Source organism: Eurytemora carolleeae, unplaced genomic scaffold, assembly GCF_000591075.1.
Source record: "Eurytemora carolleeae unplaced genomic scaffold, Eaff_2.0 scaffold28, whole genome shotgun sequence".
NCBI classification, from domain to species: domain Eukaryota; kingdom Metazoa; phylum Arthropoda; class Copepoda; order Calanoida; family Temoridae; genus Eurytemora; species Eurytemora carolleeae.
In genome coordinates this window covers 475,896-501,684 of record NW_019396147.1, presented here as the reverse complement: position 1 = coordinate 501,684, position 25,789 = coordinate 475,896, and the positions used below count along the sequence as shown (strand labels likewise).

The following is a 25,789-nucleotide window of genomic DNA, read 5'->3' as shown; positions in this document are numbered from 1 at the left end:
TTAGGATTCATAAATATATTTTTCATTTAAAACAGTCTTTTTCAAAATATTTACTAAATACAAGAAGTACAATAAGGTATCTACTGTGTATTGTATAAACTGTAGGCCTAAGGGAATATTTTGAATTAGAAACAAGATTTACCAAACACGTTCCAACTGGAAAAGTTTAAAAAAGCACTGCACACATTTTTTCAAAATGTCTATTTTTCCAAATAAACTCCAAAAAATATCAGATTTTATACCAGCACAACCCAATAAAATCCGGTATTATCAGAAGAAAACCGATAAATAATCATTCATTCAAACCAAAACAATCCGGTCTAAACCAGCACGACAAACTTTTAAAAATTTAATCCTGCACAAACCATAACAAAACCCGACTTTCACCATGAATTTTACCCGTTTTATTATCATAAGTTTTGTAAGGGTTATAATCGCTTGACGCTTACCAAAGATGTTCTAGAAATTTGTTTGTACAGCTATAAAATAATTACAATGGTAACAATTTTATACTGTCAGTATCCAGTATATACTGGTTATACTGGTAATCAAATTAAATAAGAATTTCAGGGATATCCTACCAACCGTGTCGAAAACTGAAGTGACTAATACTAAATCAGTAAACCAGTAAAAAAACAAAAGTACATCAATAAACTATTGACGTGTTGTAAACTTTTATTGCAAAATAAATTGCATTGCGCGGGTTTGACGGAAGTTGAGAGTTAGTTGCAAAAATAGTACAAGGCAGTAGAAAAACATAAAAATATCTAGGAACACAATTTTAACGTTAAAATAGAATAAGTACATAAAAATACATAAATGCTTTAGAACTAAAAATGGAAAATATACAAGGTTTCATCTCCCATTTGCCTCCAGGTACAAAGTAGACCACTTGTTCCTTATGCGTAGGAGGACCAAGATGTCTCTCCTGAATCAGAACCTTCCTCCTGGCTTGTTACAACCTAGAGTGTTAAAAACTTCAAGATAAATATTCACTTTAAAATGAATCATTAAAGGGAAAGACTTGCTACACATAGTAGTTGAGTTAAAAGTGCAATATTGTGAAGATTAACTTCAGGATTCATTTGATACCATTGAGAAGTTTTTACAGTGTGCAATTTTAAAATTGAAATCCTAAAGTTGATCTCTACAATACTGCACTTTCAGCTCAACTACCATGTCTAGCCGGTCTCTCCCTTAAAGTAACCAAATTGTCTGACCTTAACCCACTGTCTGGTTTCACTTGATTTTCTCATCGCTTCTATCACAGACTGAATATACAATCCCTACAGTATGCAACATTAAACTTTACTAAGAAGGATGGGTTGGGTAGAACTGTAATGAAATGGGATCCAAAGATTCAGTATTCTGCTTTGATGATTTAGCAAAGAGAGATTTAAGTTTAAAGTTGCCGGGAGTCATGAAAATAAGGTATGAATAAAATAGTCTCATCCTCTGTGGGTAACCCTGTAAATAAAACAAAAAATGGAGTAAAAAATAAATATAAATAACATCTCGGGTTAAATGAGAAAAAGGGTTGGATTAAAAAAACTTGATGCTCAATGTTTCCTGGTCGAATAGAGCAGGTTCGTATATAGAATCAGTCTGAGGTTCAACTCCACTGAATCTATCCCTGAGGAAACTAACCATTCTCATCAGTCCTTTCATATGTATCCTAAAAAGTAAAAAAAAAAATATTTCATGAAATATTTTCCCTTCCCCCTCCCCACCCCCTTCTGTTTAGAAAATGTACCTAGGAAGGGCGGATGAAAAACTCTCTGAAGAATTAAAATCCTCTACATCCAGGTACAAGACCTCATCTCTTAGCTCCCTGGTCTTCCTACCCTTGAGATCTCCACCCTGAGCAACTAGATATCCATCCGTCCCGCACACAACAATATCCTGGCTGAACCCTGCCATGTCGGAGTTAATGAAAACTGTTACTAGTGTTCCTCCAGCCAGCTGGAGCTGGAGAACTGCGAGGTCATCAGAACTAACCTGTCTTATTCCACCTGGAAAAAAAATTCTTAAATAATGAAATAAATATAAAAATGATTTTCATTTGTAACCTTCTCAAATAGTCCGTTCTCATTTTCAGACTTTGCAAAATTTATATTTGAGAAGCAAACATTAGAACCGTTAATATTTTAGATTTGTGATATGAAGAAATGTAAAATGATGTTCGTGTGGTTATTTGATCAGATTGAATAAGAGTATTCGTCAGAGCTGAGAACTATTAACTAAGTGTATGGAAGGGACTAATTTAAATCTATTTTAATAAGCCATAGTTAATTTCTCTCTATGAAGAGCTTAATCGATCTCTTAAACAAATCCATCAGAAACAAAAATCGTTCAAACTGTAGATTTTGTTCTAACCTATATTGTCCGTGGTTGGAATGAGAGTTCTCAAATTTGCATGAACTCTGACAGCTTTTCCGAACCCGAGGTAATGAAGCAGATCTATCACGTTGGATCCTAGCAGAGACAGCGCTCCTCCGCCCATGGCGGAGTCACACAGCCAGGAGTACTTTCTTTCAAGCATACTTTCACAAACTATCCTAGAATATACTTTCTTTCAAGCATACTTTCACAAACTATACTATGGGTCGAGCTCCAGCCACTTCCCCTTGTCTGCCTGGGTTATAATGGATCACATCAGGTTTGAATCCCTTAGGATCCAGTGTGTATGCCCGATATGTAAGGAGGCCTAAAAATGCTTTAAATAGCATTCCTGAACAGTACACACGTCTGTTTAAAATTTATAAAATGGTTTTAACAAATCTGGGTCTAACTGAGGGGCAACCCTAATGGAATGTCACTTACAAAATTTTTTTAGGCATCCTCTTTAAATAAATAATCCATATTTGGTTTACCTTTGGGGTCTGCGATCTTACTAGGAGAACACTATGTGTAGGCGCACCACTGTTCCTGATTTATTCTCGAGTCTATTTTATATCAGTACCAGGGGCGTACGAGGGGGGGCCGCCCCCCCCCGCCCCCCTCTACGCGTGCCCCCCCTGAGAGGCTGAGGGGGGGCATCCATGGGGGAGGCTCTTTTAATATTACATCTGCTTGCATTTCCCTTCCTCAGGTCAGGCACAGTGGTGTACCAAGGGGGTCAGTAGTTCTCTTGCCCCCCCTGGGAGTTCCAAATATACAAAATTAAAAGGAAACTACGTTTAGAAAGTAATACCTGACAATGACAAAGACTAAGGATTTGTCTAAATTCACTGTTAATACAAGGAGAGAAAAGTTTTAGCCTTCTAAAGAGAATACTTCTTTACACAAGATGTACTATGACGGAGAGCAGACTTAACGATCTTGCACTTATAGCTTTACACCCTATAAGGCTGTCTGAGCTCTCTACTGAAAAAAATCATTGAAATGTTTGTGCAAGCAAATCCCAGAAAATTGTAGCTTAAAAGATTTGGTTAAAATGTAGATTGAGTAAATTCTATCTAAAAATTTCAGAAGAAATTTCGTTTATTCGTAAAAATATAATTTTTAATGATGCTGTGATTATTGATTTAGTTAGCTGTGATGGAGTTAAGTGATAAATTTATAAAGTCAAAAAGTTAATTTTTTTAAGCAAAGGAATAATTTTTAGACTCTAAGGTTAGTAACACCCAAAAAAGTAGTCTTTTTGGTATATTTTTATGGTGAACAAAATAAGTCCAGGTGGGAGAGGGGGGGCAAAAAAAATTTTAAAAAGGTATTACTATTTTTTCAAAAAAGGGGTTTTTAAGGGGGGGGACCAATGTTGCCAAGGGGGGGACCAAAAAAATTGTGCCCCCCCTAAACAAAAGCCCTCGTACCCCCCTGATCAGTACACCCATCATTGAGCAACTGAGTAAATCAGGTTTAGCTGGATAATATATCATGGGTCAGTAGCAAATTTTATTTATTTAAATGGTAAAAAAAACTTAATTCTGCCCATTCTGAATGCTGCATTTATCACGATGGTTCATGAGTTGCTGTTAGCCATTTTTCTATTAATTATCTTCCCCAGCTTTTTACCTCTCTCTAGTAGGGATTTGCCCTTTGAACCATCTTGGCCAAGTTAATTCCGTACAATTCGTGCATTTGCTATTGTCCCTTTGGCCTTTTGAGTAGCCAAATAGTTTGATATTTTAAGCTCACGTCTTACCGTGGCTACAGCAGGGCATTCAAATACTACATGTGATTCTGTTAGTTTAATATGAAGTCCAAAAATTTCGCAGTGTGGGCAAAACTCATATTTGAATCCATATCGGTTTTTGTAACGGTTGCCTAATTGTGCATTACCTCCCCTGACTTGGCATAAAACCTTACTTGCTTTTGAATCATTAATGTGGTCCTGCATTTTAAACCAGTTCCAAGGTTAGGGGGCTGTATTTAAAGTAGAATGTTGCCTTTCAACACTCAATACAAATGCCACTGCTTTGTTTGTTAAAGCAGCTTGCAGATGTGATTTCTTTTTAAAATTAACAATTAACCCTATTTGTGATTGGATTTTCATCCATGATTTAGTGTAAGGATCCTCCGGGTACTCTAATGACTGTCTTAAAATTTTTAAAAGGGTTGGATTCCGTTTTGTTTTTAAAATATTATAAATAAACTGAGCTTGTTTGTTATGAATCCTATATTCCATAGGCATTAATCCAGCATCTATCCAAGCTAGTGCTCGTGACGTTGAAGCTGGAACCTATAGTATAAACCTCCCAATCATATTTTGTATACGTTCCAGCTCCATTACTGTACTCTTTTTTTATAGTTAACGCTTCCACAAAGTACAATATTGATGGTATTGCGCGTGTCTCCCATACTCTTTTAGCTATTAAAGCCCTATCTAGAATATAATTTCTTTCAAGCATACTTTCACAAACTATCCTAGAATATACTTTCTATCAAGCATACTTTCACAAACAATCCTAGAATATACTTTCTTTCCAACATACTATCACAAACTATCCTAGAATATACTTTCTTTCCAACATACTTTCACAAACTATCCTAAAATATAACTTTCTTTCCAGCATACTTTCACAAACTATCCTAGAATATACTTTCTTTACAACATACTTTCACAAACTATCCTAGAATATACTTTCTTTCAAACTACTTTTACTAACTATCCTAGAATATACTTTCTTTCAAACTACTTTTACTAACTATCCTAGAAAGTATTTCTTTCAAGCTACTTTCAAAACTTATCCTAAAATATACTTTCCTTCAAGCATACTTTCACAAACTATTCTAATTTAATACAAGCTAGCCATGGGCCTGGAGAGGGTACCCTAAAAGTTTCAGCCCGATCCCTTGAAAACTCTAGGCTGGAAAATACTTTCTTTCCAGCATACTTTCACAAACTATCCTAGAATATAATTTCACAAACAATCCTAGAATATACTTTCTTTCCAACATACTTTTACAAACTGTCCTAGAATGCACTTTCTTTTCAGCATATTTTCACAAACTATCCTAGAATATACTTTCACAAACTATCATAGAATACACTTTCATTTATACATGCTTTCCTAGAAACTACTTTCTTCCAATTTTTTTGTTGTTGCAAAATTACAACATACCTGATATCGCAGAGTGTTATTTGTCCCACATAGTTTTCTTTTATCAATTTCTTCATTAAACTCATGTTGGGAAGAAATCTAAAAATATTACAATAAAATCCAGGCCTAGACAGGACTAATACTAATATTTAAATGTGACAGCTAAGTAATGATGAGGGGACGTCTGTAGGAGATCGATCAGGAGTAAATCACTAAAAACCAGCGTCAACAAACTAACACTGTTTGTTTCAAAATTTTTAACAATTTTAATTTTAAATTAAATAATATTTTTTTGTGGATTTGCTATGAGCTACCAAAATTTAGAGTTCGGTTCATGTTCTCTCGGAAAATTGGGTTTTCAGTCGGAACTTTTGTGACAGGAGAGTTTTAGTAGGTTCCAGCACACAACCAAATCCGAGCCACGTTGCCTTATTATTCGTTGCAGATTGTTCAACATATTTAAAAGATGAAGAAGAGTTGCTTCCCCATCAAATCAAATCAAAAAAAGATAAAGATTTGAAGTTAAACTGACTGAAAAATTACAAAATTAAAGTTTTACTTCTTAAAATTATTGAAAACTTAGAACTATACAGTGCGACCCATAAAATTGTGGATTAGGAAGGTGACATATAAAGGGAGTGTTCGCGAAAAATGAAAGGGGGTATAGGCTTACGGCGAAAAATCATCGATGGTGATCGCTACTAATCTTACTTGAACTATCTGTAGCGTCTATAATAAGAAATTTGTTAAAAACGACTCATTCTAAACCAATCATTCAGATATTACAACCTATAATCATCGATAATTTTTCGACGCATTCCGTATATAGTTAATATTTCACAATATTCCAAAAAACAACGTGTTTTCACGGCTGGCGCTGGATTTACGAAAATATGAAAATGTCGTCTTCATTATCAAAATCCTCGAAACAGGAATAAATATTTTCAAAAGTAACTCTCGGATAATAAAAAATAAGCAATATTAATGGTATTTGATGTTTTCCTAAAACAATTTAATGTTATTCCTATTCTACAGCTTTATGTCCTAAATTGTAATTGATTCTAATTGTTACCTGAGACTAAAAGCCATCATGGCCAGCAATGTTGGATAATAAGCTGCAGCGCGAACCATTCTTAATGATTCTGTTTGATTTAATCCACCAGGTCTATCACAGACAACATGTTTACCAATCCGCAGTGCTTTCACGCTAATCTAGACACCAGAGTAGGATTATACACAAAATAATCTATGTAAATGTTAAAAATTGTTATTTTTTCAGAATCCAAAACTTTTCTGTGGACTATCATCAATCTTGAACGCTTCATCTCGATATTCCGTGTGGGCACTTCCAAGTATTCCCGCAGAGTATGACTACAACGGATATGAAAGAGGCATTAAAATAATAATTGTGCATAAGATGGAGAATAAAGCTTGATTTCTAGATTTACAACACAAGAGTTCTATCTTCAGGTTTTAAAGTTACTTTTTTTCTTTAAATCTATTTTTTTCTCGCTAGCCAGGTATATCAAGTTTTCCTCATGATCTTAACCCTAAACAGGCTGGGGGGGCGTTTGGCGCCCCCCCCCCCCTTTATTTTTGTCCTAGCACTCTCATTTTTGACAATATCATAGTGAAATTTTGTGACTTTTAATGAATATAAATTTTAAGGTTTTTTTTTTTTAATGCATAGGATTGGGTACAGGGTGGAAAAAAGTTCGTTCTTTCAAATAAAAAAATAAAAAATAGCCCATAACTTTTTTTTGTGACTAAAGCTACAGATAAAAACTATATTTTTGAAAAGCCCTTGAAAAATAGATGTAGAAACATGCGTCACACTTTGATGTTTAAAACAAAATTATTTTTATTTTTTTTTATTTTTCTGGCCCATTTTTAGAATTTTTTTCAACCCTCCCTAGCACCCAAACTATTAAAGCTATCGGTCTATTTTTTTTTTCTATGAGCTGGCCTTGAAAAATTGGACTATGAACATGCTTTTCAACACTATACCTATTCTCTAAGGGGGGGGGGCGTGGGACGTCCAGGCTATACATAGATTCAGACCCCCCAACCTTTAAAGGCTTAAACAATGCCAAAAGTACTCAAATTCTTTATTTTCTTGCATATTATTTTTTAATTGTCTTATATAGAAAACGTAAGAGGAGGGGATAGGGGTTCCGCCTTATATCATACCTAGGAAATTGTTTAATCGGATATATTACTATTTTTAAAGGAAAACACTACGTTCAATGAAACGAAACAAAACAAAACTAAACGAAAGATCTATGGAACATCCTACCTGAGAATGAAGACTGGGCGGAGTGAATATAATTATGAGATCGACATCTTTCCTCAGAACTACGTCATCGATCTAAAACTCAACAAATAAACATTTTTCAACAGTTAATTAAAAAAAAAAACAGTGAAACCACAATTGAAAATTATCAATATTCAAAAGGAAAAACAAGAATAACTCCATTTTTACTAAAATACAAGTTTTAAATGTTTGTTGTACATTGTAAATCAGGTACCAACTCTTTAAATGAATGATCGCTTGAAATTACGTCTATAGTTCCTTTATAAGTCGGAAGTGTTCAAACCTGCGTTGTGAAGAAGGGAATACAAAGCTTAGAAGCAGCTGCCTCAGCATCCTGCTTTCTTCCGCTCCAAATTGCTTGAACCAGGAAGCCCTTTAAAAGTAGAAAATATTTAAGGAAAAAAGTAGTTTAGGATGAATAAAATTTCTAAGGATGAATGACTTAAGATTAACTAGAAGTCAACTAAAAAAAGTATAAACACAGATGAATAAAGAGAGGACTGATATTAATTGGGGAGGGGGGGGGGGGGGGGTGTTATATTTTGCTGATTTTGAAGGGTTCACTATTTTTAAACGGGGTCCCTTTACTTACGCCTACTTTATAAGAACTCCTACCTTATCTCTAAGAACGGGTACTAGAGTATACACTGCAGGGCAGGTTCCAAACACTCCTACTCCGGGTAGAGCTAGAGCCATCTCTCATTCTTAGTTACATCTAAATAATATCACAGAAATCGATTATCAGGGTTCAATAATCAGAAATGTGGCACAAAATTAAAATCACATGTGGTTAGTTTACCACTTTTAAAGAAAAATCACAATAGGTTGAGTTAAGACACATTATTATCTCTCTCCTCCTCCGGCTTATTCCCGTCCTGGTTCAGTGAGAGCTTGAGCAGGAGCCCCCAGTGATCCGACGGGTAAGATTGGGTTCCAGATACCTTCTGAAGTCCGATGAGCCCGAAATGTTTAGGTGCAGCGGAGAACCCAGAGCAAGGTTTCAGATATATCCGGTCAAACCTACATCGAGGTTTAAACTTACCAGGCCACTCAAGATTTGTATTTCTAAAATATTGTATAAATAGAAGTAGTTGCAAGTTTTTAATAATTAAACATTTTGTTTTGTAAAAAAATTGTTGTTATGTCTTACAGATCAACTTAACCAATCTAAATTGAGAACAATGGAATTTTGAATGGGTCCATTTTCCTATTCATCCCGGAAAATTTGAGCTTTTTCAATATAATAATTTTCTATCTCATACAAACTTTAATTGATTCAAAACATTCAAGACATTTTTTTCTCAAACATATCTGCCGAGTGAAAATCTGAAATAACTGAACATGTTGAAATCGGATTTTTCTAGTAAATCTGAAAGATCATTTTCTAACGCTATTTGTACAAGAAAGGTTTCATGAATTTTTAAGTTCTTTCAGACACCACGCACTGTGAGTGTGAACTACATACTGTACACTACAGTGTACACTGTACACTACAGTGTATTCTGTGCAACACACACGGTACACTGTATACTATATATTTACATGCTCAAAGTTATCATGTACCGTCATCTTATCATATTTAAGCAGGGGTTCATATAATTCCATTTCTGATCCCAAATGAGATCGGGTTTGAAAGTAAATTTAGGGGCATAAAATACACTTTCTGTGTCATTGTGAACGTTGGTAGGTTTTTATTGTGTACGTGTACTACACTTCAGAAATGTGTACTGCATTTGGTGTATTAAAAGTTTTAAATATCAGTAATAAATATAAGAGATAAAATATGTTACACAGGAAAATAAACACTCCCTTGCAGTAAACATTCTAAGGTATGGATTATTTTCTACAACTTGATATCATACTTTTAACTGTTTACAACAACAACATGGTTTAATTCTGCCCCTAATATCAATCAATTAACATTTGGGATCGTATTGGATGGAATTATATGGACCCCTGTATTAGAGTTATGATAATAAAACAATAAATTATAAAACCGTTTGATCAGCCTGATTCCCAACCTTGAAATATCCCAGGTAAACTCAGCTTCTTTTCTCCTCCCACAAGCTTCCCAGCAGTCCCTAGCTCCAGGAGGTAGTCCTCCAACCTCCTGGAGCTCCTTGTCTCTCATGTTTAGATCTCCACCAAACATAACATTTCGTTCTTCACCAACACTACAATATATTGATATACTGGCTGACCTACATAGATCGTCATTATTTTTCAAAATATGTTCCGACATTAATTCATGTACCTATAATTTTACATTTATGGCTCTTAGAACCATAATATTAAAATTATAAATTCCTCTATTCCTGGCATTTTTGTGCTTTTAATATTGTGGGGTGTTCTCGTAAGATCACTGAAGTAAAGCACACTTGTCCACAGTTAGTAACTGGATTGGTGTCCAGACTGGTGGTAGATCAATATAAATCAAGAAACACCAAACTTTCGCAATAGAAAAATTCCGAAATCTGATCGTAAAAACCGGATCATGTCCTGTAGACAAAAAATTTTTTTTAAAGAAACAATATTGTTCATAATTACACAGTTTCAGTTTTCTTAAATAAATTGAAATTTTAGCGAAATTTTTAGCAACTCCGGTAATTTTAAAAGCACAAAAAGGATGAACACTTCTCGGAAATGCCACTGGCGTATTTTGTAATTATTACTTCAAAGTTTAAAGACGACCTTCAAATCATCCCTCAACTTTCATGTTTTGTAAAACTTACTGTAAGTAAATAGAGTAAGATCATAATGACGTCACAAAGATGAACTATTTGTCAGTCGGAAGCGGATAAGATGGCAATTTTACCAGTTAATAAGATTCCATGGAAGTATTAAACGTGTTTTCTTTTATGCAATTTAAGAGATGTATTTTCTTATTTTTCCTCAGAAGCGTAATTTAGAGTGACCCTCCATGCACAGATAACAATGCCCGATTCACAAGAGTACCTCAGAAACCATGATCTGGTGTATCTAATGACAAGTAAAAACAACCCACAAATAAAAAAAATCAGTAATCCTAATTATAATCGTTGATATCTAATTCATAATTGATCAGTAAAAGTTTTTAAGGGAACCGGTTTGAGGGTCATTTGAAATTACGCTTACAGTCTCTTTAAAAAGTGTAAAACCTTTTCATTATCTCCAAGGACTTCTTGAGCTGAATCTTCCTCTCCTCGGCATGGTCTTTGGTTGACTCGAGGTGTGTGTTGAGTAAATCAAGTTTAACCTGGAAATATTTTAATAGTTAACGTATTTCTATTTTTAAATATGTTTTCTCTGCAGCATAAATCCGCAAGTCAATTTTTCACAGAAACCACAATTGGGATTAAGCAATGTCCAGAGAGAAAAATAGTGATATATCATTCAATATTCATCCCCCTCAACTAAGCTTTCGGTGTATACTGCTCCCTGAACTGGACTGTCCGTCGTGCTTTCAATGAGGGGTATGGTCCGATTCACAACGGAAATTTTTAAATCTTTATCTGACCAATTATGTGGAAAAAATTTAGTTTTTCTAGCTTTAAGTGTTTACTTCGCATAATTTCCTCCATTGTTTTTTTAACAGAAATCCGCAAGTCCCTTTATAAAGAAACCAAACTATAACAATCAATTTTCAAAGAGAAAATGATAGATATCTCATGTAATTATAATCAGTCAACACTTTAAAGGGTACCGTTGGTAATCGTAAATGAATTGAAATCACGTGTCCAGTCCCTTTCTAGATATTTACCTGTCCAAAGTGTGCTGAGACAGAGAGTAAATGTCGACCCATCACACTGCCAGGGAATGGAATGATCCTAGATTCATCTTTATATATCCGTCCTCGTCTTAACAGGGTCGCAACAAAGTAATCCCCAGGGTTCCCAGGGATACATTCGTAACCAATACTGGAATAGATAAATTATATTAAATAATTAATTTATTAGATTCCTAATTTTGTATTTATGCTGATAATCTTACCTTAGTTTGGACTCAATATAAGAGAAAGTCTCTGGTATAACCTCCTGTAAGAATACAATATCAGCATTTTCCAGTTCCAGAATCCTAAAGCAATTAAACAATTAATTGAAAGGTTCATCCAGCAATCAACAAATAAATCAATAATTGCCACCAGCAGTAATGAAACTTCAATTTCATTTTAGAGACCAAACAAGATTATAGAAATTATTAAAATATAAAAATCGGCTCGACTCGACTCAACTCAAATCAAATCAAATCATGAGTGTTAGGGAAAGCTTTAGGCTCCACTCCACATTAAATCAAATCAAATCAAATCAAATCAAATGTTTATGAAGACTCTTATTGTCTAGCTTAAAGGGACTGTAAGCGTAATTTCAAGTGATCCTCCATGCAAAAATGTGGAAGATACAGTATTTTCCTGTCTCGAAAAGTGTACATTTCTCTGTTGCTTCTTAAAAACAAGAAATGCGCAAGTCACTTTCGCAAAGAAACCGCAAATGAAAATAAACAGTTTAAAGAAACAAAAACATTTATATTTACTTCATATTTGATCAGGCATAAATGTCAAGGGTACAGACGTAAATCGGGCATTGTCATCTTTGCTTGGATGGTCACTTGAAATTACGCTTACAGTCCCTTTAATGCATTCAATAATTACTTGCAAACAGCTTCAGTTCTCTTCTGTAGATTCTTCTGATCCAACCCATCAATATTCCAGGATACAACATTTAGGGTTTCCGGAGCTCGAGTAGTCAGTAAACCCTCCTTCAAAGCAGATTCTATACTAGGACCTGCAAATATAATTTCTCCAATGCTTTAATTTAAGAATGAAAAAATTTTGAATTCATAATTCTAATTAAAAGAACAATAAAATGAAATATTCGAACCTGGAACATCAACATCCGGTAACTCCCTGAGCTCCTCTTCCAATTTCCGTTTCTTCTCCACCTTGTCCGCGAAGAACGCATTCAGAGCTTTGCTTAGATCCCAGTCGTTCTCCTAAACCAATAAAACTTTTTAAAGGGACTGTTGACGTAATGAGGAAATAAATCGTCCTTGTAAATTCTTTAATATCTGCAAGTCACATTTTTAGACAACCGCACTTGAGATAATAGCAATTTACAGATAGAAAAACAGAGATATCCCGGCGATTATATCAGGCAAAGGTTTATAGGGTATCATTGTGAATCGGCCATACAGCTTTAAACGTAACGTCGCTTGAAGTCTCGACGAAAATCCCTTAAAGGGTTGTAATTATCAGAAATTGAAATACAGTCTAGCAAGCGGGGGAAGGCAGGCGGCCATAAGCCACAACATTTTTCCCTACAACATATTTCCCAACATATTAGCTTTTATGTCTTCCGGCAGCCATGAGCCTCAACCGTACGGTCTTCCATGCCACAGCATTTCAGTTTTCCGGCAGTTATTACGTTTTTAAATGATAAAATAAGAAGTTTATTAAATATCAATGAATTGTGTGTTCAGTTTATAAACAGCTTTACATTATACAAAGATAAATTTACATTATTTTACGCATTGTTGGCACCGAGACAAATTGTTTGGGGGTAGTCTCAAAAAAATTTCATTTTGCAATTTTCTCATTAATTAGTGTTTAAGAGAATGTTATGGTGCATCATTTTTGTTGTTCATAATGTTTAAAAAAATACGCCATTTGAGAAGACAGATTGAATTTATTTTTGAGGAAAAAAAGTTTCAGTTTACATCGAAAGGAATCGTTATTATTTCAATCTAAAACTTAAATATAAAGTTCTTTCTATATATATTTTGCATGGACGTCGCTGGATTTTGAAAATCACAATTTCAATGCACTAAATTTACCATTTGAAAACGTAATAGTTCACCGGAATACTTCAATGCTGTGGCCTATGGACCGTACGGTGGTGGCTCATGGCTGCGGGAAGACAAAAAGCTATTATGTGGCATGGAATGGAAAAATGTTGTGGCTTATAGCTACCTCCCCTCCCCCGCTCGTCTAGTGGAAAATAATAAAAATCGTAAAATAAAATGATGCCAGAGCTGAAAACTTTAGACTTGTGAATATCGAGATCAATGCTTGATCTCCTCTTTTTGTTAATTTCTAGTTTAATTTAATCTTAAGTTTGTATCAACAAAATTTTATAACTCAACCAATCGAGGGCGGTTTTGTGAAACCAGAGTACGAATTTAAAGAATTTGAGCCTCATCTCATATCCGCCAAAAATCGGTTTCATCTGAGCGCCGACCTAAATCTTGAAAAATTGAAAACAATTTTAAGTGGAACCAACCATATTTTTAAAATTTGGCCTCAGTTTAGCTGATCTGAGAAGCCGGAAAATTTGAAATTTGGCGCGCCATTTAATTTGTAAACTCTCATTGGACGGAAACTAGCAGGGAGAGAAAAAGAAAGAGCGGATTAAGAAGGAATTAAAAGTGTCCATATTAGATATTCAGATTAAGCGATTGGGATTAAAGGTATCCAAGTCAAAAGTTTTCAGCTCAGGGTAATATTTTGACAAATCTACCTGAAGCATAAATTGAGCAAATATTTCGTCTGTGTTCGATATTCCTTCAAACTCTTTTACAAGTTTCTGAGCAGTAGCAGCATCTATATTCGGTCCCTCGTCGGAGCTACTCATCTTCAGCCGAGTACTTATCAGGGTTGGATACCGGAATACAGCTCCAGGAGGAATAATAAATCCTTGAAACCTTCTCCAACCCAATCCAGAGGATTTAAACAAATATCTGGCTTTATCCAGAATCTGAAATAGTTTCAGGATTTTGACTGTTTGTCTGACACTCCTACAACTAACACAATATCATTAACTAAATCTAAAGAAAAATGACAAGGAAACCATAAAAAAAAATTACAAATTTTTTTAATATTTGAAATTAATAAATTCATGGTAAAACACGGGATAATTATTTCATACACTAAATATATAAAAAGTAGTTACTTTTTTTAAAACAGACTGATTACTACAATTTAATTGCTGTATGACAGCTATTTAAACTGAGTACTCGTATAGTCGACTAGTTGTAATTTTTACAAAATAACACTTGATATACTGAAAATTAAGGTTAATTATATTTGAGTGAATATTTATTAAAAGAATCGTAGATTGCTTCACGGAAAACATTCTGATGGAACAAGTAGCTGCTCACGTGACCCTCCTCAACAAATCTAGACATCAATCAATTAATCAATCAACTATCCAACCAACCAAAAAACCAATAAATTAATCAACCAATCAAAGATATAAAAAATATGATCGTGCATCAGGACTTAACTTATTGGATTATTATGGAGGTTTACACCATGCAAATACAAGGAAAATACCATCTTACCCATTACAAGTTGATAGGTAAGTTTCGTTGCCCTGGTCAGGTTTAAAACACATTTTAAACAATTCTAATCAATATCCTTTAGTGTGGAGAATGGAGATGTACCTTATATTTGATCCACGCCAGAGATCTTCTAAAGGTTTAACTCTACCCTGGGGTTGATAAGCGTCATATTTTGCAGCAACGATCTCTATCAGCTCCGGGTCTAGAGGTGAACTAAAGTTCTCCAGGTGGGTACATTCATCCATTAACCCTTGTAATTTCAAGTACATTATTTCATTTATCCTAGTAATTTCAAGTGTATCTATCCATTAATCCTTGTAATTTCAAGTATATCTATCCATTAATCCTTGTAATTTCAAGTGTATCTATCCATTAATCCTTGTAATTTCAAGTACATTATTTCATTTATCCTAGTAATTTCAAGTATATCTATCCATTAATCCTAGTAATTTCAAGTATATCTATCCATTAATCCTTGTAATTTCAAGTAATTATTCATTTATCCTAGTAATTTCAAGTATATCTATCCATTAATCTTGTACTTTCAAGTATATTTATCCATTAATCCTTGTAATTTCAAGTATATTTATCCATTAATCCTTGTAATTTCAGGTATATTTATCCATTAGTCATAGTAATTTCAGGTATATTTATCCATTAATCATAGTAATTTCAGGTATTTTTATCCATAAATCCTTGTAATTTCAGGTATATTTAACCATTAATTATAGTAATTTCAAGTATATTTATCCATTGATTCTTGTAATTTCAAGTATATTTATCCATTAATCCTTGTAATTTCAAAAATATTTATGTAAAATGNATATTTAACCATTAATTATAGTAATTTCAAGTATATTTATCCATTGATTCTTGTAATTTCAAGTATATTTATCCATTAATCCTTGTAATTTCAAAAATATTTATGTAAAATGCGCCCTTCGTTATTTTTAATAGAATTTTCCCTGTTACTTTTTTCAGTTTAAGATTATTATTTTATTTATATTTAGATCAAACATTTGTGATAAAGAGATTGTTATCAAGTTCAACAAAAAGATTGAAGATTTAACACAGAAAAATAAGATAATTAAAAAACAACTAAACCAACCTCTCATAAACATGAAAGCTTCAATGCTAGTTCTGTTCTCTGTACTGAGTTTTCTAAAATATTTCAGTGAAATATTACTCTGAGGTGAGAGGAAACTATCTTTGATAAACTGATCTGATGCTCCAGTTTCTTTACTGAACTCAGGACTGTTCAAGAGCTCCCAAATCTAGGAATAATCAGTTCAAGTTCCAGGTGTTCATGTTCATGTTATAGGTAGTACCAGTTTAAGAGCAGTTTACCTTGTTCTTATAATCAGGATTATTTTCATACTGTTCATGAAGCTGTTTCCAGTTAATAGCACGGGTCATAACTCCCTAATTGTTTAATATAATCAATAAATTTTCTACTCCTAACTGCGCTCCAACTCTATCATAACTGTGCTCCAACTCTATCCTAACTGTGCTTCAACTCTATCCTAACTGTGCTCGAACTCTATCCTAAATGTGCTCGAACTCTATTCTAACTGTATTCTAACTGTATTCTAACTCTATTCTTGTATTCTAACTCTATCCTAACTGTGCTTCTACTCTATCCTAACTGTGCTTCTACTCTATCCTAACTATGCTCCAATTCTATCCAAATTGAACTCAGACCCTATCCTCCTGTACTCCAGGAATGTACCTGGCAGAATGTAACACTAGCTGAGGTGCTAGCAAGACAAGGCACTAAACATATAGGTTTGGTCCAGGAGGTTGCTGCTAGAGCTGCCATATGCCCACCCATAGAGATACCATGCGAGATCAAGGGTCCAAACCCTTGTCTAGTCGCCCAGTTCATCAACAACTAAAATATTTACGAGATTACAAGATAAAAGCTGTACAGAAGCCCTCATTGGGCGACCCAGACCACCAACAGAAAATATTTTAATTGTTGAGTAAGTCCGGAATAATAAATGTTTACTCTAGACTTGAGTTGATGAGTTAAATGGTATTCCAAGAAATGGATTGATCAAATGCTTCAAGCATTTAACAGTTTTTCATTAACTCCCATCATGTTTACCTGAGCTTCTAGTATTAGGGCAGCTCCCATCATGTTTACCTGAGCTTCTAGTATTAGTGCAGCTCCCATCATGTTTACCTGAGTTTCTAGTATTAGGGCAGCTCCTATCATGTTTACCTGAGCTTCTAGTATTAGGGCAGCTCCCATCACAAACAGATCTGAGACATAATGAAGAGAAGAACGAAACTGTGTTGCTGGCTTACGGAGACCATAGTAAGGATTTTCTAAATACCAATTATTGGATACAAAAACCTTTATAATAATACCATTGATTATTCATAACGGTACCATTGCTCTTTGTTCCTCTCGTTCTGCAATAATGTATCGAGATAAAATGGCAGATATTAATCAAATTCTAAATATAATATGATAATAAGATGGTTATGAAAGAATATTCACTCTCTACAGAGAATCTCTCTATTAAGATTGTGTAAAATCCGTATCGGTCTTACGTTAATATTTCACTCAACCCAAAAGCATACCCCGTTACATATTAAAAGGCGGGGACTGTTTAAACCACACACTTCATGTTGAGTAAGATCCCAGGTCAGCACGCAGGTGAAGTAGACCTGCTGCTCATTCATGGGTCCCAAATGTTAAGTGGGTTGCTAACATAAAAAATTCCGTTGAGAAAACTAGCTTTAGTTCATCAAGGTTTAATAACCACCCAGGGTCAGTTCATCCAGGTTTAAAATCCAGGATTTATTCATTCTTAGGCGGCTCAAACATGTCTGGTTCTTTTTGAAATTTTATTTAGTGTTTCGAAATTTAAGCCGGCGCAGAATTGGCGGTTCAGCGACACGGTTTAAATTCGGCCTCTGGTTTAGTAGCTAGCACAATAACGTTCAACTTCTTCTGAATGATCAAGAATATTAATTAATAATAAGCATAAAATATTTATCACCTAAAATAATTGAGCCAATATTGCGCTCTTTAATCATAGGTTTAGCCATCAGTGTTCGTCTTCGCCAGAAAAAATGATCTCCAGTTCCAGCAAAATGTACAACTAAAGGTTTCCATCTCCCGCTCCATGTATGAGGAAGAACTGCTTGAAAGTGGGCGGTTACACTCTCGGGAGGAAGGACTCCAGGTACAAGTTCAGCCAGCGGAGATTTAAATTCACCTGTAATAAAGAAAATAAAAGTAACTTTATAAATTTAAAGCATAAGAATGTGTTTTCTTGAACCATTAAAGAACTATAGTATCTATAGTATTTATTTATGTATTTATATCCTTACCGTTAATAAGAGTGCAGTTATCTTGTTTCTCCTCTTTAGTTAATATAATTTTAGTTTCTGGGATTCCATATCTCTGAGCCTTCTCCCGGTTTCCAAGTTCTTTTCTTAATCTTTAAAAACAGATAACGATAAAAACCAAAATTAATGATATTTGAAGAGATATTTAAAATATTTAAACAGAGGAAAGTTTGCGGACATCTGTTTTTTTCCAAACAATGGATATGAAGTAAAACTCCTTATAAAAAATTTTGAACTCAAAAATTCAAAATTAATTTTACCAGTGGAAGAAGAAGAATTAATAACAAGTGTGTGTGCATTATGGCGTTTAAAGTTATAACGATTTTTAAAATTCAACAGTAAAAACACCATGCTTTTAAAAGTGACGAAAACACAAAAACGAAGAAAATTGCCTTTTTTGTTCTAAAGTATCAAAACTGAAACAAATTGTAAAGAAGTTATGCCAGACCATTGTTTTTATCTGAATAATGCAATACCGTGAACCTTGTTTATCTTGTTTTACAGAATATGTTTATATTTTTAATTACTGTTACTAAACATACCTGATAATTTTCTCTAGGGTGGACGGGGTTCCCCATCCTTTAGTAAAAAATTTAGTTAGAAGAACTGATCTATAAACCTGATCTAATCTGCTTTCCATCCTTCCATTCTATCTGACAAAATCTTAAAGTCATTTAGGTTGAAAAAATACAAATACACAGTACACACAATAGTATATATATATATTTTAATATATCACATTTAAAATTTTCCAGAGACTAGTTTCTAAAGCTCAGAATCTGAGGAACTCGTCCAACCTAATAAGATATTAAGTTTAGTAACATTTAGAGACCACTCTAAAGATAATGTTTTCCTTTTCTTCTNAAATATCGTACTGTTGGGTAACATAATTGTAAGATGGCTTATCCGTCTCAAATCAACCATTTTTTTCTGCAGAGTGGAAAAAAGATTGAAGGGCACAGATATCAGACTGATGGGCATGGGCAACCACACAAACTAATATTCGACGGGCACGGGCAATACTGAGTACTTGTGCTAGTTGGAAATAAACTTACATTGGTCCGTTCCTGCCCAAGGGATCCTGAGGAAACATCAAGGTATCACCGACAAAGGTCGGCATCAGCAATCTCATCTTTATCGTCTCATGGTACTTTGGGTTCTCCTTAACAATCAATGAATTAACAAGACATAGGCAACTCAAATCAATAAACATTTCGGTAAAATATTTTATTCATGGATCTATCATTCATTGATTCATCATTTCATCAACCAACCAACCAACCAACCATTGAAATGTGTACTATATCCAACCTGGAACATATCTCTGTAGTTATCTTTAGATATTACAATAGCTCCCTTTTCTACTGCGTAATCTAATATCATCCTAAATTATTAATTAAAGCTGAAATCATTTTAGTTTTTTAAGTATCCATAAACTCAGAACACATTTAGAGAAATATTTAGCCATCTTTCTGTTCTCAATAAGTGAACTTTTGTTTCTGAATGGAGTAACTTTTTAGTGATTAAAAAATGTTGGTTCCTGGTGTAGTGTACATTCTTAGCACAGTATTAGTAAGTTGCACCACATCTTTAGAACCATCTAAATGTACTGAACGTCACATGTTTATTGTTTATGTTTTAAACCTATCAAGACATTTTTGATTTAGATATTATTAAGTCTTCATTTTCAATAATCAAAAGATCAAATATTTGCTGAGTGCATATAATTACGAGTATAAATGGATAAAAAAGCCGTTTAATTGTAGACAATATAAACAACAGAAGCCTTTGTTGGTAAGATTAATGGGGGTAAACTTTTCGAGATTTTTAATTAAAGATTTTAAACAATAAAAATAAAACATTTTTGTAATCTCCGAACCCGAAAACTTTTGATTTCATAATTTACTTTTAGGATAAAAGTTTCCTAACCTGTCATCGTAACTATTAATTCTCTGACCATCAACAGTTCTGCTCGGAGTAAATATAACTGTTCCCTCCGTCTCCATCTTGGAGAGAAGTTTAAAGTTCGTCCCAACCCGGAACTAAAGATAACAGAGACTTAGCCACCTCGACTAAACTCCAGATTCAAAATTTAAATTTTAAATTTGTGTATTTTTACTCCTGGGCTATAGAAGTCCACCAAGAGATAAAAAAGATGAAAAATGAGTGACTGAGTCCGACGACTTAAAATTAAACCACCAATACATTGAATAATTGGCCCTCAAATATTGTAATGGATACCTGGGGTAGAAATGCGACAACATGATCGTGTTTCCGATCTTTGAAATAGTTGACCACCATCTCTATACCCTTAACTGAAATGTTTTATAGATATTAGGAAATGTGTCTAAATTGTGATATTAGTATTTGAAAATGATTTTAGAAGTGCTTAAAAAGTTAAACACGCCCCCTTTACCCAATATAATTAATATTGGTGTTTTAATAACAATTTTAGTTTTTAAATTTTGGTTTCGCTATCAATTTTTTTTTGTACATCACCTAACTGAGAAATTTTTGGTGGATTTCCAAATATTATAAAATTTTGACTGGCCTTAAACTCTCCCTGGGCGGGGCCTGGGCTCATGACAGGTTTACCAAAAGATTTTGTGAACTAAGATGCTATTTGGTGCAGATTTTATGGACTAAGATACTATTTTCGGTAGATTTTGTGAACTAAGATACTATTTGGTGCAGATTTTATGGACTAAGATACTATTTTCGGTAGATTTTATGGAGATACTACATGTGGCGGACTTTTATGTGTCTAAATCTTGATAAGAGTTTTTTTGTTGTTGTTTGATTCTCAAATGGCATTCAGTTCAAAAAGAACTTGAAAAAAATGATAAACCTGAAAACTGAGATCCCCGTCCGTGAGCAAATGCAACATTAGACCCGTCAATCACTATCGGTCGGAGACCACTTTTAACTTGTGTATCGTTGGAGTACATAGTGGGTCCTAGAATAGGAGCAACATTCTCACGACATCTTCCTCCGGTAAAATTATAAATCTCGGAAGGAACTGGTTCCGAACCGAAAGCCATGTTTGGTGGAAGGTTGGGGTTGAAAGATGGATGTTGGGAGCGAGGAAATGGTCTGCCCCGGTTTGAATTAGGATTAAGATCTCTTTGTCTCGTATTGGATTTCTGTTTATGGTTTCTCGGCCTTTGCTTCTGAAATCTAGTATTTTCAGTGCCTGTGGGCAAAGGTATGAAATCTAGAGTGGTTGGAGTTGTAAAGTATTTTGCTGCTATCTCCTGATTAATTTACAGTTTTGCAAGATTCAATATTTGTAATAAGATAAATAATAAGATAAATATCGTACTAACATTACGTCAGGGTTCATTTCAACTTTAAATAGATACAAATTGACAGATTTGTTCATGTAAATTCTCTTCTAAAAAAATTTATATATTTTCGCTTAAAACAAAAATTTTCCTTAAAATGACAGTTTTTTCCCAAATTGGATATTTTCATATCAGGTAGCCCTGCTCCAAATTTATTGTGGGAGGAACCCTGACAAAGTATAGAAAAGAAACTGGATCCCCTTCCCCCCCTAGTGAATGCACAATTAGATGTAAGATAAGCATGGGAAACTGTATTCCCTGGACGGATTGGTTCTCCTCTGTATCCGGTTCTAACAGGATTATAGAATCCGGAGAGTTAGTTCCATCCTCTTTATCCTCTTTATCCTCTGTATCCTCAGTATCATCCAGAGTTATCGTCTCATGATTTTTCTTCTTTAAAATTAGAACATTACTTTTTAAGAACTACAAATTAAGAAAAATATTGACATAGAATCTTCTAAGCATTACAAATAATTTAGAGCCTTTTAAAAAATAAAAAAGTGAATTTCCCTTAAAAGCTATTCGTCAATATGATGCCCCCCCCCAAAAAAAAAATAAGAGAAGTATTTACAAACTTCGAAAAAAAAATTTTTTTTGGGGGGGGGAATGCAATGTAGATTTTTTTATATTTCATATCATTTCCTGCAAATACCTGATTTAAAATCATCTTCTGTATAATTGTCCGAGGAGTTTCAGGTACATTGGAACCTAAATAAGATGATCAATAAATAAAATCTGATTATTTCAAAAATATTAAAAAATACAAAGATTACTTAAATCAAGAGAATTACTGAAATATCAGAGCTTTCAAATAACATGAACTGTAAATATGAACAGAAACCCAAAATGGAACCACCGCCGGGACTGCCTTCAGAGCGCAATGCATTACATGTACTGGAGAGTCGAGACCTTTAATTGAAACATTAACAACTAGGTTTAAAAAATGAAGAGGGAAAAAAACTGTGCAAGCTGCAGCCTGAAGTCCATCCAAACCATGAAGAGCAAAGCAATTGGTTAGTATGTTACTTGCAGTTTTTCAACTCCTTTATATTTGCATCCTGGTAGTATAACCAGGTAATATATTCTATTGAAAAAAAATCGTTTCCCCAGATATTGGTGCGATTCTTTTTTAAGTGTTTATTCACTGATATGGGGTAGTCAAAAATTTTAAATAAATACATAGCTTTAATATTTTCAAATTGGATTACAGCAACTAATCTAACAGAATTCGTAGTAGAAATATTAAAAGTCTACATTTAAGGTTGCAAAGATAGAGTTTGAGGCGATTCATCAGTTAATTTTTTACGCCCACCAGTACATTAGTGTTACATCCCGGTGGCTGATGGTACTTTACTCCCTCTATTAAGTATTACTAAATCAGTATGTACGAAAGCTAATGTTATTTAAATAAACTAGTGAAAGGTCGGATATTTTTCTTATGGATTACGTGCTAAAAATTTACCTTGGACCAGATTCATAAGTTCATCTCCGACAGATTCAACTTCAGTCTTCTCCGAATCTTTTATAGTTGTTTCATCATCCTCTATTAAAATTACAGAGTCCATCTCTTTCCCCAGATTATCAGCAGGTCCTGGATATAGGGTGTATTCATAAATTCATTCATTTAGTATGAATTCGTATTGACACTGTACAGTGTACAATGATTAGTTTTTTGCGTAAATGGAGGTTACGAATGACTTAGCCTATTGTACCACTGACTGTTGTATAAGAAAACATTTGAATCAATAAAAATTATAATTTTAATCTTATTTTGTGTGTACTTTTAATCACCATTTGATGAGAGTAGGAGGGGGCGGGGTGTATTAAGGTTTACATCAAACAACCCTACCTGTGCTTGGAACGTCGAGATCATAAAACTTTGAACTGGATCCTATATGGTTATTCCTGAAAAGAGCCTTCAGGTCGTTCGCAGATTTCGGCACTTGATCAATCGGCAGCCTCGGCTTCGGTCTCTTCGGAGACTTAAGAGAATTTATTGGCTTCACACTGAGTGTAATGTTAGAATTGGGTTCTCCGTTAGGTTCAGGATTCTGATTAGTGGATGATGAAGGTTTGAGAGGACTCTGGATGGCTGGAGAGAAAGGTGTATTGGAGTCTAAAGCTAATCGTTTAGCTTTTCTGTTCATCAATGGGGAGTTCTTCACAGAAAGCTTTCTTTTCCTAAAATATTACATTAAATATTAGAAACGTAAAAACTACTAAATCATCGACGAAAAACACAATCTGTGCGAAATCAATTTTATTGAGGCTGAAAAGCATCAAAATATCCTTTAGAACGTCGGTAACGGTTAAACACTATAACTAAATTGTAGGAACTTTAATGATAAAATTTAACTACAAGAACAATATAATTTTGATATTGAAATACGAAAATGCATATAAAGATTTGATATGAACACTGAACAGAAATTATCATCATATTATTTCTTTTTACTTTTCACCATAAAAATTCAATACTCGAAGACATGTCATTGATTAAAATCAGTAAAAGCGAAACGTGACAAAAGCAAAAGTAAAATTTATATACTGATGTTATCTATATATAACTTTGCATGGCTGTCTGTCTGTTTGTGTGTATCCAATAAACGACAAGACTGAACCTATCAGGCCCAAATTTCTTGTGGGACCTCACGTGACCCCAAGAAAGGTTTATAGATGTTCGAATTTATAAAAATTTGCCTCTAACAAAATTCAATTTTTTTAAAATTCGCAATTTTTTTTGTTTATTTTTGTTCTACAATGAATTAAAAGAGAAAATGATTACAATTTAATTGAAATAAAAGATTTGCGCGAAACGGCCTGAAAGCCTAGTTTAAAAATACGACGAGAAAAAAACGAGAAATGACTCAGTACTTGACAATATCATTTCAATCTGAATTGACAAACATATTTTCCTTGATCATGTTTAACAACGTTAAATAACAAGAAATAAACTATTATTAAGATAGTAGGTGACCACGACAGCAGCACTCAGCCAAGAAATCGCCTTTACTCAAAATATTGTCTTACTATGTATGGTACCCCCCCCCCCATAAGAATAATCATCAAATACCGGCTAGATCCAGGATTATTAGCACCAGTAAGAAGGTTTGATCTCAAACGTTTCTTGTTCCGATCCCGCGGCGTTGAAATCCTAGAGCCGGAGAGCTGAGCTACATTGAAAGAGGAATCTGATATTCTTCTCAAGGCTTGATTACTCAACCTACCCTTCCTCTTCTTTTTCACAACTCCTTTAGTTTTTACCCGGTCAGGGGTTGACGGTGGTTTACTGGGAGTAGCCTTAGGAGCCATTTTACGTCTAAAAAGCATTGTACTTATTAGCAAGTTTTCGCTTTATCGCTTGATCGTTGATATGAGGAATCTATAAGCAGTAAGGGTATCAGAACATCTATATAATAATTTACTTCGCTTTTGTATGTAAATATATTTATATGTTAGCTATAGCTGGCCAAATAACTTAACCGAATGAGCTCAATTTTGAATTTTTGAGGGAACCCATGGGTGCCGGGGAAGTAAAAATCGTATACTAGGAAGGACCCTAAAAAAGGTTTAATAAAAAAGTCGAGACTTGTTTGCATGTTTGATAAAAGCAAACTTCTCCAGCATAAATTTTAAAACGTAGGAACCCTCTCAGATTGTCGTAAAACCTAAAGTCTAAAAATATATTTTTTAAAAAGTTTCTGTATAACGAATCTAGCTATTGCCCATCGCTAAGTACAAACAGCTTCTAGCCTAAACCTGGCCATTTTTGTATATATAGTCCAAACATTTTTTCTCCATTTAAATTATTTACAAAATACAGTCATGCATGGACGGATCACAAGTGGGGCCTTATTTATTCTTTTATACTTATTTTTCTTTCTTATCATTTTAAAACCAGAAACACC

General features: G+C 34.0%; 4 protein-coding genes across 4 annotated transcripts; all 4 read right to left on the bottom strand.

Annotated features, from left to right (window-relative positions):
• LOC111696393 (glucose-fructose oxidoreductase domain-containing protein 1-like) lies at positions 1-8,579 on the bottom strand. The gene is made up of 10 exons (XM_023465986.1): positions 8,476-8,579; positions 8,144-8,233; positions 7,843-7,914; positions 6,619-6,758; positions 5,568-5,645; positions 2,377-2,558; positions 1,754-2,012; positions 1,570-1,675; positions 1,221-1,286; positions 1-962 (listed from the first exon to the last, which is right to left on the bottom strand). Exons 1-10 carry the CDS (start codon positions 8,554-8,556, stop codon positions 900-902), a joined length of 1,137 nt encoding a protein of 378 aa, XP_023321754.1. The 5' UTR covers positions 8,557-8,579; the 3' UTR covers positions 1-899.
• Positions 8,575-14,589, bottom strand: LOC111696394 (tyrosyl-DNA phosphodiesterase 2-like). The gene is made up of 8 exons (XM_023465987.1): positions 14,352-14,589; positions 12,717-12,828; positions 12,488-12,620; positions 11,830-11,913; positions 11,600-11,756; positions 10,998-11,095; positions 9,882-10,034; positions 8,575-8,925 (listed from the first exon to the last, which is right to left on the bottom strand). Exons 1-8 carry the CDS (start codon positions 14,463-14,465, stop codon positions 8,691-8,693), a joined length of 1,086 nt encoding a protein of 361 aa, XP_023321755.1. The 5' UTR covers positions 14,466-14,589; the 3' UTR covers positions 8,575-8,690.
• LOC111696392 (protein ABHD18) lies at positions 14,588-19,196 on the bottom strand. The gene is made up of 9 exons (XM_023465985.1): positions 19,080-19,196; positions 18,520-18,629; positions 18,186-18,404; positions 17,399-17,505; positions 16,904-17,065; positions 16,522-16,596; positions 16,283-16,448; positions 15,277-15,424; positions 14,588-15,010 (listed from the first exon to the last, which is right to left on the bottom strand). Exons 1-9 carry the CDS (start codon positions 19,175-19,177, stop codon positions 14,908-14,910), a joined length of 1,188 nt encoding a protein of 395 aa, XP_023321753.1. The 5' UTR covers positions 19,178-19,196; the 3' UTR covers positions 14,588-14,907.
• Positions 19,190-25,200, bottom strand: LOC111696391 (NEDD4-binding protein 1). The gene is made up of 11 exons (XM_023465983.1): positions 24,955-25,200; positions 23,731-24,062; positions 23,344-23,472; positions 22,534-22,589; positions 22,140-22,274; positions 21,386-21,791; positions 20,779-20,852; positions 20,467-20,579; positions 19,849-19,921; positions 19,593-19,699; positions 19,190-19,334 (listed from the first exon to the last, which is right to left on the bottom strand). The coding sequence occupies exons 1-11, from the start codon at positions 25,191-25,193 to the stop codon at positions 19,310-19,312; spliced, it is 1,689 nt and encodes a 562-aa protein (XP_023321751.1). The 5' UTR covers positions 25,194-25,200; the 3' UTR covers positions 19,190-19,309.
• Between the last annotated feature and the right edge of the window lie 589 nt (positions 25,201-25,789).

Bases quoted from the DNA above. Each gene is read 5' to 3' on its own strand.
- LOC111696393 (XM_023465986.1), bottom strand. From the start codon at position 8,556: ATGGCTCTAGCTCTACCCGGAGTAGGAGTGTTTGGAACCTGCCCTGCA. The intron at 5,646-6,618 runs GTAACAATTAGA...TAATATTTTTAG, and splicing joins ATGATGGCTTTTAGTCTCAG to ATTTCTTCCCAACATGAGTT. The intron at 1,676-1,753 runs GTACATTTTCTA...TTTACTTTTTAG, and splicing joins TTTTCATCCGCCCTTCCTAG to GATACATATGAAAGGACTGA.
- LOC111696394 (XM_023465987.1), bottom strand. From the start codon at position 14,465: ATGAGTAGCTCCGACGAGGGACCGAATATAGATGCTGCTACTGCTCAG. The intron at 11,914-12,487 runs GTAATTATTGAA...TAATTGCTTTAG, and splicing joins AGAACTGAAGCTGTTTGCAA to GATTCTGGAACTGGAAAATG. The intron at 10,035-10,997 runs GTTTTACACTTT...AATATATTGTAG, and splicing joins TCCTTGGAGATAATGAAAAG to TGTTGGTGAAGAACGAAATG.
- LOC111696392 (XM_023465985.1), bottom strand. From the start codon at position 19,177: ATGGAAAGCAGATTAGATCAGGTTTATAGATCAGTTCTTCTAACTAAA. The intron at 17,506-18,185 runs GTGATAAATATT...ATTGGTATTTAG, and splicing joins TATTGGCTCAATTATTTTAG to AAAATCCTTACTATGGTCTC. The intron at 15,011-15,276 runs GTACATCTCCAT...ATTGATGTCTAG, and splicing joins TGGCGTGGATCAAATATAAG to ATTTGTTGAGGAGGGTCACG.
- LOC111696391 (XM_023465983.1), bottom strand. From the start codon at position 25,193: ATGGCTCCTAAGGCTACTCCCAGTAAACCACCGTCAACCCCTGACCGG. The intron at 22,590-23,343 runs GTAAATTTTTAG...CATCTTATTTAG, and splicing joins ACTTATGAATCTGGTCCAAG to GTTCCAATGTACCTGAAACT. The intron at 22,275-22,533 runs GTATTTGCAGGA...CTAATTTTAAAG, and splicing joins AGAAGATGATTTTAAATCAG to AAGAAAAATCATGAGACGAT.